At 29.9% G+C, this 13,976-nt stretch overlaps 6 protein-coding genes across 6 annotated transcripts; 1 reads left to right on the top strand and 5 right to left on the bottom strand.

Moving 5' to 3' along the window:
* Nucleotides 1-59: 59 nt before the first annotated feature.
* Nucleotides 60-878, bottom strand: CMG1 (Cmg1p; the record flags this gene model as incomplete). Its single annotated transcript, XM_041551785.1, has 1 exon — nucleotides 60-878. One exon carries the CDS (start codon nucleotides 876-878, stop codon nucleotides 60-62), a length of 819 nt encoding a protein of 272 aa, XP_041407719.1.
* Nucleotides 879-1,505: 627 nt separating this feature from the next.
* DCS1 (5'-(N(7)-methyl 5'-triphosphoguanosine)-(mRNA) diphosphatase) lies at nucleotides 1,506-2,612 on the bottom strand (the record flags this gene model as incomplete). Its single annotated transcript, XM_041551784.1, has 1 exon — nucleotides 1,506-2,612. The coding sequence occupies one exon, from the start codon at nucleotides 2,610-2,612 to the stop codon at nucleotides 1,506-1,508; it is 1,107 nt and encodes a 368-aa protein (XP_041407718.1).
* Nucleotides 2,613-3,217: 605 nt separating this feature from the next.
* SEC22 (SNAP receptor SEC22) lies at nucleotides 3,218-3,862 on the bottom strand (the record flags this gene model as incomplete). Its single annotated transcript, XM_041551783.1, has 1 exon — nucleotides 3,218-3,862. The coding sequence occupies one exon, from the start codon at nucleotides 3,860-3,862 to the stop codon at nucleotides 3,218-3,220; it is 645 nt and encodes a 214-aa protein (XP_041407717.1).
* A 1,062-nt stretch (nucleotides 3,863-4,924) lies between these two features.
* Nucleotides 4,925-6,892, top strand: BOP2 (Bop2p; the record flags this gene model as incomplete). Its single annotated transcript, XM_041551782.1, has 1 exon — nucleotides 4,925-6,892. One exon carries the CDS (start codon nucleotides 4,925-4,927, stop codon nucleotides 6,890-6,892), a length of 1,968 nt encoding a protein of 655 aa, XP_041407716.1.
* Nucleotides 6,893-8,260: 1,368 nt separating this feature from the next.
* Nucleotides 8,261-9,241, bottom strand: PHO80 (Pho80p; the record flags this gene model as incomplete). Its single annotated transcript, XM_041551781.1, has 1 exon — nucleotides 8,261-9,241. The coding sequence occupies one exon, from the start codon at nucleotides 9,239-9,241 to the stop codon at nucleotides 8,261-8,263; it is 981 nt and encodes a 326-aa protein (XP_041407715.1).
* Nucleotides 9,242-10,388: 1,147 nt separating this feature from the next.
* On the bottom strand, nucleotides 10,389-13,823 carry YCS4 (condensin subunit YCS4; the record flags this gene model as incomplete). Its single annotated transcript, XM_041551780.1, has 1 exon — nucleotides 10,389-13,823. The coding sequence occupies one exon, from the start codon at nucleotides 13,821-13,823 to the stop codon at nucleotides 10,389-10,391; it is 3,435 nt and encodes a 1,144-aa protein (XP_041407714.1).
* Nucleotides 13,824-13,976: the final 153 nt, after the last annotated feature.

Raw genomic sequence — 13,976 nt, 5'->3', positions numbered from 1 at the left:
AATATATATTTCTGTAAAGGAAGAAATGCTAAAACTTTTTTTTTCTTTTATATATTTATTTATTCGTGATCTTCCTGTTTTATACCTGGACAGTGTTCATATAATTCTTGTTCATTTTTATACTTTACCCCACAGAAACAACAAAAATATATCTCTGATCTCAGGAAAATATTTAATTTCATAATTTTCTCCTCTGTGGTCATTTCATCGAAAATTTCCAATTCAGGATCCTCCTGTAAATCAGGTTCTTTTTCATTTTGAGTTTCAATCTTGGGCTCAACATCACCACTATCATTGTCCTTTTTCTCTCCATAGATCTTGATCTTCTTACAAGCTTTGTTCAGAACTTTAACATAACCTCTCCATAGGACATTGAAATCTCGTGGGTCATCTCCAGGCTTATATATCTTTGCGTCTCCTGTCTTCTCGAAAGCAATCTTCTGAAGCTTATGCCATTGATTTATTAATTTATCCTCGCCTTCAATAATACTATTCCTTCTCCTGTATTGGTCTTCATCGATATTTTTCTCAATGTTATACTCCTTAATGTTATCTGAGTAGTTATTCCTTTTACTGATAAACTCCACCGATATATTATTCCTTTTTATCCCTTTGGTATTCTTATCATTATGATTGCTGGTCGCATTTTCTCTGGAAGGTTTCTTTGAGGTCTCTTTATCGGGAGACTTTGTTTCGATTGTAACTCTACTAATATCAGCAAAATCCGGCTCTAAGGGACCAACCTCCTTCTCCTTTCCGGTATCGAGTTTAACCTTCTTATTAGGTATTCCTTTATCTATTTTACTTGGAGATATCTGATATGAATCGATCTCGCCAATAGTGTCAATGTGACGTTTCTTTGTTTCTTCAGCTATCATTATGTAATGCTCTTTTGGATAATAAACTTTCTGGGTTGCTTTAATGCAATAAATATGTGTATGTATGTATATGTGATATAATTCTTTGAGTAATCGTAAATCGTAGAATTATAGAACTAATAATATCTTAAATACACTTTTAAAGAAAATGATCTGTTATTATAGTTTGATCCCCTTATTGAATTATTTTCCTTTATATTCCTATTTTGTTTTCGTTCAATTTTTTTTTGGCTGTGCATGATAACTATTCAGGTATTATCCTCTTTTTTTTCGTCATCGATTATCCTCGCCGCTACTGCCCAATAGCATAATAACAATGTCCTTTTTTTATTTACCATGAAAGTACTATTTTGAAACAGAACTAAACCAATAAGAATAATAAATGGAAAAACGGACTTGTAAAGATAACTGTAAATAGAGTATTGCTGTTTTCTGAGTTATATATAATTTTCATTTGATCAAAATTCTTAGAATCGTTTTTTTTTAACTATTTTGAATACGCATGTATATATAGGCTTATATAAATGTATGTGACGATTGGTGAATGAAACAACTAAATAAATTCTTTCTATAATGAATTTTCTATTCGTCATTGTAATTCTACTTCTTCCTTTTCCTAATTATTGCTTACTGGTTTTCCATTGAAAATCCATTTACAAGTTTTGGTACTTTAGGAATACCGTCCTCTTTTAATTGTTTTTCAACTTCTCTTTCTAAACCTCTTTTCCATAAATCATGATTTTCACCAATAACATATGTTAAAGTTTTATTCATAAAACCTTTTGGACCTAAATAGTTCAGAAGTTCAATGGCATCATCGATTAAGATAGCTTTACCTGCAGCGATCCCGTTACCTAAACCTGCATGTTTAACATTAACAATATGAATATGGAAATGATAATAAGATGGTTGATAATGAATAAACACTCTCAATTCATCAGGATGGACAGCGTAATTATAACAACCAGGAATCACAGATTTAATCTTGTTATAAATATTTATTAACCATTCCTGATCATTGGGTCTCAAGTCTCTTAATGATTTAATATCATCTCTATAGACAATAGCCACTAAATATAAAGCATCAATATTAATACCATCCCATTTCATATCTGGTAAGACAACGAAACTGTCACGTTTATTATCTTCTTGATAATCCTTAAATACAATACGATCTGCTTCTGCGCCTTCATATAAAATGTTATCTACCCATTTAAGTCTCTTATTATTTGACATTTCATTAACATATGGTTCGACTACTCTTGTATAAATTTCTGGAGTCTCTCTAATTAAATGGAAATTTTGTTGTTCATACTTTCTAATATGAACTTCAGTTGCCGGCCAAATTAAGTTAATCTTTGCAGTTGGATTATATTTAATATTTTGTTTCATTACAGAAAGACCCCAATGATAAATATCATTAGATGTAATTTCCTTTAATTCTTCAATGCCATTCACACAAGAATATTCATTTTCACATTGATAGAATACAGGGGTACTTGTACCATCCTGAGATGGTCTTCTTATGTTCTCATCAAAGGTGAAATGGGTCTTCTCTGCTGTAATGATTGCCTCTTTGTCATCAATAATACCTAGTAGAGAGATAACTTTAGTTTGAGGATTAGAATCTAGTACTCTTGTGAATTGGAACTTTCTAATTAGGGAAAGCAATTCAGCATTATTTGCTTCTTCTTTTGAAGTTGTTTCAGAGGACATGTTAGGTTTGTTTATCATCTATCGATGTGAAGATAATAATATCAAACAATGAGGATTTGTTAATTGCTTCTATTTCTACTAAAATAAGAAAGAGATTATAAATGTAATGTTTGGTATAAGGGTATCTCTAAGTGTATTAGACATATAATCACAACCACAACTAAAATATATATATATATATATATATATACTTTATATATATATATTCCTGAAACAAAAGGGGTCAAAATATACATAGACTGAGAAAAGGGTATTTGCAATCTTTTGTAGTGCCATTTTCTCTTATTTGAGTTCCTCCTGCCATTTCTTTATTTTTTTTTTCAATTTTTACGTATATAATAATTATGCTCTAATAGTGTAATATTTGATTAATTGACCAAGGAAAGAGAACAGAGAACAGAGGGGACCTTACTGACTCGCACCGCGCAATGTATATTTTCTTTCAACAAAGAAAAGGGATGGATGACATACTTACACACAGTGTACTAATAATAATATGATAACTTTACTGACACTTTCTATTAATATTTAAGTATTTATATATACTTCTATATTTATTCATGTAAGGATGAAAGGTTCAACTATTATAATATAGCGTTAAAATTTCTGTATGTCTCTTCTTTCTACTTTAAAAATACCCACCAAATTAAAAATACAAAGAAAAATGCAACGATTGCAATTGGAGCATATTGACTAATTAATAAATCAAAATTAATCTTTTGTGCAGATTTTCTGTATCTTTTAGAAGATTCTTTTAATGATGCACTCATATCACTCATTTTATCTAATGAATCACCTCTGTATAATAAATCTTCAATATTTTTTGACATAATTTGTTTAACACCAACTAATTCTTGATTTAATTGATCTAAATTATCTTGAACTTTTTTATCACTATAAGCTTTTTTTGTCTTTTGTAAATAATTATCAAAACTTACAAATGCATAGGGTCTTATATTTGGTTTACCATATTCATGTGAATAAGAATGTTGAAATTCTTCAGAAACATCACCAAGGTAAGAAAATGCTAAATTACGTGGATAACCAATTTCACATATCACTACATAAATAACAATATCTCTCTTAATATAATTAATTTCATATTTCCCACTTTCTAATGTAGCTTCTGTAGCAGAATTTGGTGTTAACCTTGAGATAACAATTTTAACTTTTTTCTTTTGTTCATTTAAGGACATATCACTTTCATCATCAACTGAAGCACAAAGTGGTAAACCATCATCTCTATATAATAAAGTAGATTTAATCATTTTTGTTCCGTTTTTTTTCTGTGTATAAATTGTATTGAACCGATTTAAAATTATGATAAATAGTTTATAATTGAGATGATGTACAAAAAATACTTTAATGAAATATTCACTAATTTAAACCGCTACGTATTCAGATAATTTCTAATATTCAAAACAAAATAAAATGAACTGACCTGAACTGAAAAAGATGGAGTCTTATATTGAAAGTATTAAAAGATTCAGTTATTTTCATATGATAGGCATATAAGCTATTAAGAAAACAGATTGATCTATACAATATAATATATATACTATTCGTATATTTTAAACAAAGCTCGCTGTCAACAAACGAAAAAAATAGCCATCCCAACAATTTGTTCTCTTTGTATGTGATAAAAAGAAAAAAAGACAAATAATGTATATATATTTAGCGATCACGTGGCAATGTCATAGGATACGACTAGTAAATAACTCCGTTTATTATAAATATATTAATATATTCATTAATAATTCTATATTAATATATTTATAATTGTGATTGTACCAATACTAATATAATGTTATTTGAATTATTTTATAAAATAGTTGCAGTTAACAAGAATCCTTCGATTTAAATGTTGAAAAATTGTGAGAACTGTGATTTTGAATGTACGGCGCAAGCAAATAATGCGATTCTCGGAAGGGAAAGAAGGAGTAGCGTAGCAACAAAGAATCACACATAGACTAAAGTTATGATAAGGCAGGGTGGTAAGTAGCAAAGAGGAGGAAGAAGAAACAGATAAAGAACCAAAAAAGGGTCTTTTAGAAACCTGACATATATTTCATATTTCATATTTATTTATTAATATGTTTCCATTGGTCACACTATTATCAAAGATAATAAATATCACGGCTCTTATCCATTTGTTCATCTTTTTTTCCAATTTCAAAGATCAGATCTTATATAAATAGGAGAAGAAATAGACGTTAAGAAAAGAAAAGTTTAACATATTATACCATATTATATTATATTATAAACGGCAATAACAAATATCAACGTAAAAAATATAAAATATGAACGATATTCAATCACAAATACCGGATATGACTTCATCTCTACTAAAGTTACCACTAGAGATTGTTCAACAAATAATCACACAATTAGATATTAAATCAACAAATTTTTTATTGGATTTTATTAATATTTTATTAGCAATGGATGTTAGTAATAATTATAATAATCAATGTTATGAACAAATTATTGAAATATTTAAATCTAAAATAGTGGTAATGGATTTAACTGATTCTAAAAAAATGATATCAACTCCTTTATTAACTTTATTAAGAAGAAATTTTTTATTAGATATTGATAAACTTAATGAAAATGATTTGAATAATATTGATGATCATGATCTTAATGGTAATGATAATACACATTTTAAAAAATTTGATTATCAAAAATTAGTACTAATTATTGATGATACTTTACAATTAGTTGACGATACTTTAATGGAATTTAAAAATATTTTTCAAAGATTAACTAAAGGTAAAATTTCAATAGATGTTATATATTGTCCTTGTTCTTCTTCATCTAATGGAAATAATTATTTGAACTCTTCTATTTTAAAATTGGTAACTCAATTCGAAACCGTTTTTCAAATTTTTAATAATTTGATTATAGAATTTCAACAATCATCCATTAAAACAAATAGAAATTTTTTCGACATTTTGAATCATGATTTTTTCATAGAATCAAATACTATCACTAAGAAGACTTTAACTCCAAGATGTAAAAAAATATCATTCCCATCAATAAAGCAAATGAAAATGGATTATCTAACAATAGATTCATTCATTTATAAGATTCTAGAAATGAAAAATCATCCTATTATGGAATCTACAATTACTAGAATTATTACTGATAGTAATAATGTGAATATAGGAACCGTAGTAGAACATGAAACTTACAATTTTATTGAAAAATTATTTATTGGTATCATAAAGGATATTGAATTTTATTTACCAAATTTACAATCATTGGAATTCTATAATTATAATAATGCTGAGACTTGTAATTTTATTGATTTATCTACTTTGGTATTAAAAAAATTTAATGACCATTTATGTCCTTTAAGTTTTTTATTTGATTTACATTCTTTTAAAAATTGGAATATGCCAAATTTAACTTATTTTACAGGTCATAGATTTAAATATGATGAATCGAAGATGTCAGGTTCAACAGAAAGAATGAAAAGATCCCTTAGTGACAATATTAAATTGTTACATAAAATTGCAATGAATGAAACTAGTGATGCAACACCTTATTTTAGAGTTAGTTTGATACCAAAAGGTGTAAAACGTTCTAAAATTATTAATTGGTTACCTTCAAATTCACCAAATTCTTTTAGATCTATTGGTTTAAATATCGATACTCAAAATAATTTTGAGTTAAATGATATGGAGGATAATGGTGATTATTATGATTCAAATAGTCATTATTCTGCACCAAGTGATTTGTCAGAAAGAAATCAAGAACAAAACTTTTTTAATAAACCAATTCTTTGTTTGAAAAATGATTCGATTGAAACGTTAGAGATGAGATTATTGACATTAAATAAAAATACAAGATCCATTTATATTCAAGGATTATTTATGCTAAATTTGAAAGAATTAATTATTCAAAATTTTACTACAGTAATTAAAAGAGCCAAAATTTCTGATAAAAGAAATTCTATTGTTCTTTTAAGTCCAACAACTAGTAATCAAAGTAGAATAACACCAGTATCATCAAATAATACTGGTATCGATTTGAATGGTGATACCTCAGATATTGACGATATCCATCCAATTGGGTTTTCATCATGGAATAGTTTGCCATCATGTGAGTTCATACATTTTAGTACCAAACAACCAAATTGGAATGACAAGATTTTATTGACCGAAAATGTAGATAAAAAGCAACTCAATTTTTTATTTAAAATTAATAATTTAAAACGGGTATTACCAAAAATTAACTTAGCTGAGAGTTTTGATAATTTCATTGATGAAAGACAACAATATATAATTGTGTAAATATTCCTATAAACATAAAAAAATAAATAAATAAAAATAGAATCACTCATCAGGGAAAATAGAATATATTAAGTGCGACCCAAGTACTTCAAATGAATATAAATCTTCCAGAATTGACGATGATCCAAATAATGGTAGTAGTTTTATATTAGATAGTTATGATTCGTCATCCTGAAAAGTCTCTGTTAAAAAAAAAGAATCATCGAATATTAAATTTCTGTACTTAATAAATCATACAATGTTTTTAAATGGCATATAGCATAAAAGTAAGACCTCAATGAAATGAAACAATGTGCTCTATTCAGAGTGAAAAAAATACAAATTATATTATGAGCGTAATTTAATCTTTAAAGTATGACGTTTTATTTCACTAAAAATGGATTAACAATTTCTAAATACTTTAACGTAGTTTTCGTAATACTCATTACCAAAAAGGAGTTATAGAATTCAGGAAGCAATTCAGATCACGTGAATAGAAATATAATTTAAGGAATTATATTCTTTAATTAAATAATGAATTTGTATACGCTTACCGAATATTAAAAGCGAAATATAAATCTTTTGTTTTTACTCTTATGTAAGACGCGGAGGAGCAAAAATAAATAGTTATGTATACTTTTTGTGTTAACAGATTTTGGTAATTAGGTTTGCACCGTTTAATAGTCGTTTTTAACAAAGATCGTTTTTTAAGTTTATCATTATCATTATTATTATTATTATTATTATTTTAATTTTGATGCTTAATAAATCTACTCTCTTCTGCTATGTATTAAACTGTAATCTGTAAATAATTGACAGTACTTCTAATTTGTATGACAAATAAATTCGGAACATCTTAAATGACATTGCTGTGGAAATAGAAATAGATTTGAAGTGAGAGTATCTGTTGGCGTATGTTCTCGGGACTGAAGCATGCCATTGAATTATTATATTCAATAAAGAAGATTCTTTAAACTTTATTCCTTTCGTCCATTAAAGAATAAGGGTAGTCCTGTTTTATCTTGAGTTGTAAATTCAGAAAGGTAAATTAGGACTTTATTACCGGATTATAATACTCCATCTCAACCGAAAAATTATGAAGATTATGAACGTACTCTATTTTCTTCTGTGAAATTTTGACTTCACTAGAATATTGAAAAATAATCACAATACTACAGATAATGTTATTAAAATATACATTTATTCTATAAGATCAACTAAAAATGATATATATATGTATGATGAATGAGAAAAAAGTTTTCGTAAGTCTACTAATGGTAATACATTTTTATTAATTAGGTTCTTAATCAATTTAAATGAATAATAAATTAAGTAGAAAATGTTTCTTGTAAAAGTTAGTTGAGGAATATTGTTTAATAAAATAGAATATTATTTGATACGTTCATTTATTTGCATCTTAATTTCTTCTGTTGCAAGTTTTTTGTTATGGTTAAATAATGAAGTTTTATTATTTTGGTCTGATTCATCTAAGAATTTATCGTTACTATTTTCAGTAGAATTATCGTAACTTCTCTTGTTAGGTGGTCTGTTGGTTCTATCTCGCACAGGATTGTGTGATACATCATCCGGTATATTTGACGCATTCAGTTCTATCTCTTCCAGTTTATAATCTACTTTTCTGCTTTTATCTGGTGATGATGAAAATGATCCTATCAATTGGATCATCTTCCTATAGTACATATCCAATATATTATAACCACTATTTTTTTGCGTGATTGAAAATTGTAGATCTTTCGGTAAAACATTAGGATTGGTTATGCTAAACTCATTTTGTTGATATTCAAATTCACATAATGATATATTATTATCACGAGGGATTACTCTATAATTAACTTTTCTTAGAAATTCTTCTTCGAGTATATTTAGCTCACTACATTGTACACCTCCTACTTTTGCATAATGAGCGTTTGTACAGAATGAATCACAGAGACCTTTACTCGCTACAGAAGTCGCTGTTAACAAATATCTGTGAGCAGTTAATGAATTTAAAGTGAATGCCGGATATATACTTGAAAGAAGGTCAATATAGTATACGGAAGATAATAGGACAGCAGATTCTAATGCTGAATATTTGGTCAGTCGTATTAAGTAATTGTATATCGATATATTTGGGGGTGTACTCGAATGAAATCTGGTTAATTTTGCTTCTGTAGGACCATTTTTATCTTCATCTGTTTTTGCATTATTATCGTTTATTTGGATTAAAAAGACTAGCATTCGTGAAATTAAAACAATTAAATCTGATCTTGAACATTTTAAGAAATTTATTGGAAGAATAACAGTAGGAATATCTATTGGAGCACCATCATCTTCTATATGCGATGGTCCCTCTGAGGTAGGTATACTCATGATACCTTAAAAATAATTAATAACGATCCTGAGGCACTAACTAATGGAAAGAGGGCAATATATTTGTACAACTAGAATAAAAACCTTCCTTTAATATATAATTCACTATTCAACCCCTATCGTTTACTACAACGTGGGACCTGTATGTCATTATCCAAATCACTAGTTCCTATTTGTCGAATATGAGAACTCGAACAACTGGAATATAATTAGTGATAAGTGGAGGATTACTAGGAACAATAAATTACAATAAATAAAAATAATCTGAGTATCAAATGAATGAAATGATGATTTACCTTCCCTTCCTTTAGCAAATGTTGATTCACTACTATTGTATAGATGTTCTTTCTGCCCAGAATGGATGGATGTTCCACTTCTTGAAAAAAAATACAGTTGAAAATATATATCGCAGAAGGAGTAGTTGAATAATCTTTGATATTTTTTTTCTGTTTGGCAGAAATCCGCGTCTACGCACATGGGCTTTCCTCTTCTGAAGGCCCGTCACTTTTAAAAGATATCAAAAAAAGAACTCTAACAACGTGCCTATTAATCATGAAATTTTTATTGAGCGTTGTTAGGACAGACTTGCTAACAAGACAGATCTAGCTTGTGAACATGGGGGGGGTCATTTATGACCATTTTCTTATACGTTGGGTATGATGTAGAACTATTGTTTGAAACTTCTTTTCGCCCGTTTGTATTTATATTTGGCGAAAGGGAAAGCGTTATACATTGTTTATGTTTAGCGGAAAATAATATGTGATTATATGTAATTCAATCAAACTTAATTTTGTCAACTTAGCCCTTGTATCTGTGAGATCTCAGTTCTACCAAAGGTTTCTTCTTCTTTTTGTTTCTTCATTGGTAGCATTTTAGTAGCTAGTTTTTTCTTGTCCCAGTAGATTATGCAACCCTGTTGTAACCCAATTCTATGTGTTGAACTGAGGAGTTGATATTTATCAAAGCTTGTGAAAACAATACTATTTGTTTGACAAACACTTTATGAATCAGAATCGGAATCGGATGTTGAACGGTAATGGTTTTATTACCAGTTTCACTTGTTTATGTATTACTTTTATGTACGCAAAAGGAAATTATATGTAGTATTGTTATGTATTTCATTATGTACCATTAGGATATTAGCAACCTATCCACGAGCAGCTACAAGTTTAAACCCCTCGCCCAAAATCGCTGTAATATTTTCGTTTTTGTATGGCATACTATTTAAGACAAATGCTACATCATCCCATTGTTCCTGTGTTGTGCATTTTTTTAATCTACTGCATAATTTATCACACAATTGTTTCTGGTGTCTTTCTTTTTCAATAAATGATAATAAAAATCTGATAATCTTTTTAAATCCATCTTGTTTCAACATCTTATCTGAAGATAAGTTACTGAAGATGTCAATAAAACCATTATAAATAGCATTGTCTTTGGTAGCTAATTCGGTAAAGAATAAACGACACATATCACTAATACCTTGGTCAGGATTCTCCAAACATTTTGCCATTTCGGCCAATTGACCTTTAACCTTCACTTGACCTGCTAGAATCAAAAATGTAACAGTCATTAGACAAGTTCTCTGAACCATTAAATTCTCATCGTGAAGACGACGATACAAATAATCGGTATTCTCGTCAACTAGATTATTGAAACAAACAGCGACATCACCTAGACCTAATACAGCATTAGAACGAACAATTGGATCAGGGCTCTTTTCCATTACTGTAATCAACAATGGAAGATTTTTTTCACAGTACTTGGAGGAAATACACATAAGTTTCTCCATGCAAAGAGTAGCTGTCCTCTGCAGCATTACATCATTGAACCTGGTCGAATTTGATACAATCTCTTCAATGATGGGGCAAAATTTCTTGAACAGGGAATTTTCACCGTACAAAAGTTCAGTCTCCTTAATAAACTGGATCGCATCAGTAAAATCGTCTTCATTGGTGTCCCCGATCATTTCTAATTCTTTATCTTTACTAATAGAATCCGTCGTAGTGTTGACTTCATTATCTTTCTGCTTACCCTTCTGGATTTCAGCTTGGATTTTTCTTTTTTTAAAATCTGCTTCGCATTTCTCCAAATATACTAGAGTCTTGATGGCGATCTGTCCCACAATAAACAGTAATTGACTCAGAGAGACAACTCTTGAATCGGTATCCACCATCATCGAATCTTCTCCGGACTCTGGTTTTCCAAATGTCATCATAGTCTTCTCACGTATTAAATCAGACCCGACAACGTCTGGTTTTGAGGATATGGTGAACAATGCATTTATTGCTTGTTCGCACATAGGGTAAAACGCCAAATCCTTAGTATTGTTAACAATCCTCTTATATAACTTCTTGACTGCAATTTCTTCTTGGGCTTCCGAAATTGCAGACTGGATTGTCATCTGTTTTTTGGGTACCATTCTTTCTATTGCAATACACGAATATTTGCACAGAATAAGATCTTTATTTCCAATGTCCCCTAGTCCAATATTGAGCAAGGAATCTAAACCTTTTGTTATTATTTCATGGTTTTCTAGAGCTAGCATACTTAACACTATAATAGACCCATGTAGTTGATCCTTTGTAAACCTTCCCGCAACATCCTTTTTTAGGGTTGAGTTGTAAATTGCCCATAAGACTCTGATAATATTCTCATCTATCAAATTATCTTGGTACATCATTCCTAATAACTTTTCTAAAGACGCAAGATCAGCAACAGATGCGCCTACCGTTAGATTTATCAAATTCTTTGCTACATACCCTGAACGTTCTTTAGTACTCACGCCATCTGGAGCTGTCAAAAATAATTGTTTATAGCAATAAATAAGGTGCGTCGAAATACTTGTACCCTCGTCATTTGTACCTTTAACCCATACTAGATGCAGCATCTTCTTTATTCCATTCTCACTAGGATCTAAATCATAAGCATCACAGAGAACCAAGAAGTCCATTGCTTCCAGTACTTCATTCCTATTTCTCGAAAATAACAAATCCGATATTAGATCAACACCGCGATGTAAACTTTCAATAAATTCGAGAGCATCCTTATAATATGAAACCATTAAGCGGGCTTTTAAAATTGAGTCTCCATTGGTACTATTGACTTCAGTAGCTTCTTCTTCAATTCTTGAAATATCATCAGTACCATGGATACTTTCACTATCACCTAATATGCTGTCAGTAGGATTATCTTCTCCTAATAATTTGGCCAGCGTTTCTTCAGCCACAGATAAATACATTTTCCAGTCTGACAATCTTAATTGTGATCCGTGTATTAAATTGAAAGGGTGCTTCAGAAGTAGTTTTGATAAGAGTTTTGTTGCATTTCTCCGCACCAAAGACGACCTATCTTGTAGCGATCTGACTGCAAGTGTTGTTATACTTCCCCTTTTCTCGTTCAATTTCACATTTAGATCTATAATCCTTAGGCAACCTTGGATAGCCTTTGTACGAACATAGGGATTGGAATCTTGAAATCTTTCTTCCAAAAGTTCAATAAGGACACCTATCTGCTGCTTGTAGTGTATGAATGATTCCCCATCCTTAGCCAGATTTACCACTATGTTACCGCATGCCTCAACGATGGAACATCTAAGTGTAATGGAACTATTATTTAGTAATTTTATTAAAGACGACATTTGTCTTAGCATGACTACTGGAAGAAGAGATGATAACTTAATTAGAAACCCTGAAATAGATTTTGGCCCCGTTGAATCTTTGGCGTTAAATACACGATTACTTATGTCTTTTAAAATATCTTCTGTCAATTGTGGATAAGTATATTCGGCAGAAAGCACCATGAGGAGTTCTGCAGAAAAGTTCGATAGATGTGAGAAGTATGTAAGATTAGTTAATATGGCATTTTGGGTACTAGAACTCTGACCATGATTCCTCACAGATAATGCAATTATAGTTGTTATTGAGTGTTTCAAAGCCGGAACCTTTATAGCTGCTTCCACTTCTACCAGAGAGAATAATGGTCTCGTAAACAGACCAATGAATAGATCGTTTTCAACTGTCGTCTGGAAAATACGATTAAAATTTATATTTAAGATGGAAATTATAGTCTCACATAATTGCAAAATTTGATTGCATGAAGATTTGAACTTTTCAACAACATGGTTTTCCACATTACCGCTTGTAGCCTTACGACCTCTATTTAGGTTCGAGGATCGGGAAGCAGTTTTATGGATGTCCTCTTTCAAAAAAAATAATAATGTGTGTATGAGGTAACCATACTCTTCCAGATGCCTCTTCCATTCTGGTATCAACTCAATTGTGTCATTGTAATTTGTAGTTCCCGTGAGAATATTCTGTATATCGTTAGCTAGTATTTTACATGATGAACTGACTAAATAGCTCAACTGTATTTGCAGCTTATCGGTTAGGTGAGGGAACCCTTGACAAAGATCGAGTAACGACTCTAATGTTTCATCTTCTGTATCAATCTGCTCTGGAGACACTGCTAGTTTCTCTATAACCACGTTAAGTTCCCTTGAGGTATTCTCCACAGGACTGAAACTATTTTTATCCGATGTCTGAAACTTACTCAAATACTCTGAGAGTACAAATTCAGTCATTTTCTGGGTATAATTACTGTTGAACCTTTGTTTAGTTTAATTGTAATATAGAACTCTCAAAAAAATTTAACACTGTGGTGTATTAGTCTAATAGTAATGGATCAAAATATATATGTATAGAGCATTACAAGTTCTTAAAAATGTAAACATAAA

Source organism: Maudiozyma barnettii (assembly GCF_903064755.1).
Source record: "Maudiozyma barnettii strain CLIB 1767 genome assembly, contig: KABA2_07, whole genome shotgun sequence".
NCBI lineage: Eukaryota > Fungi > Ascomycota > Saccharomycetes > Saccharomycetales > Saccharomycetaceae > Maudiozyma > Maudiozyma barnettii.
The sequence above is the reverse complement of the archived record's forward strand: the minus strand, read 5'-3'. Positions and strand labels throughout refer to the sequence as shown.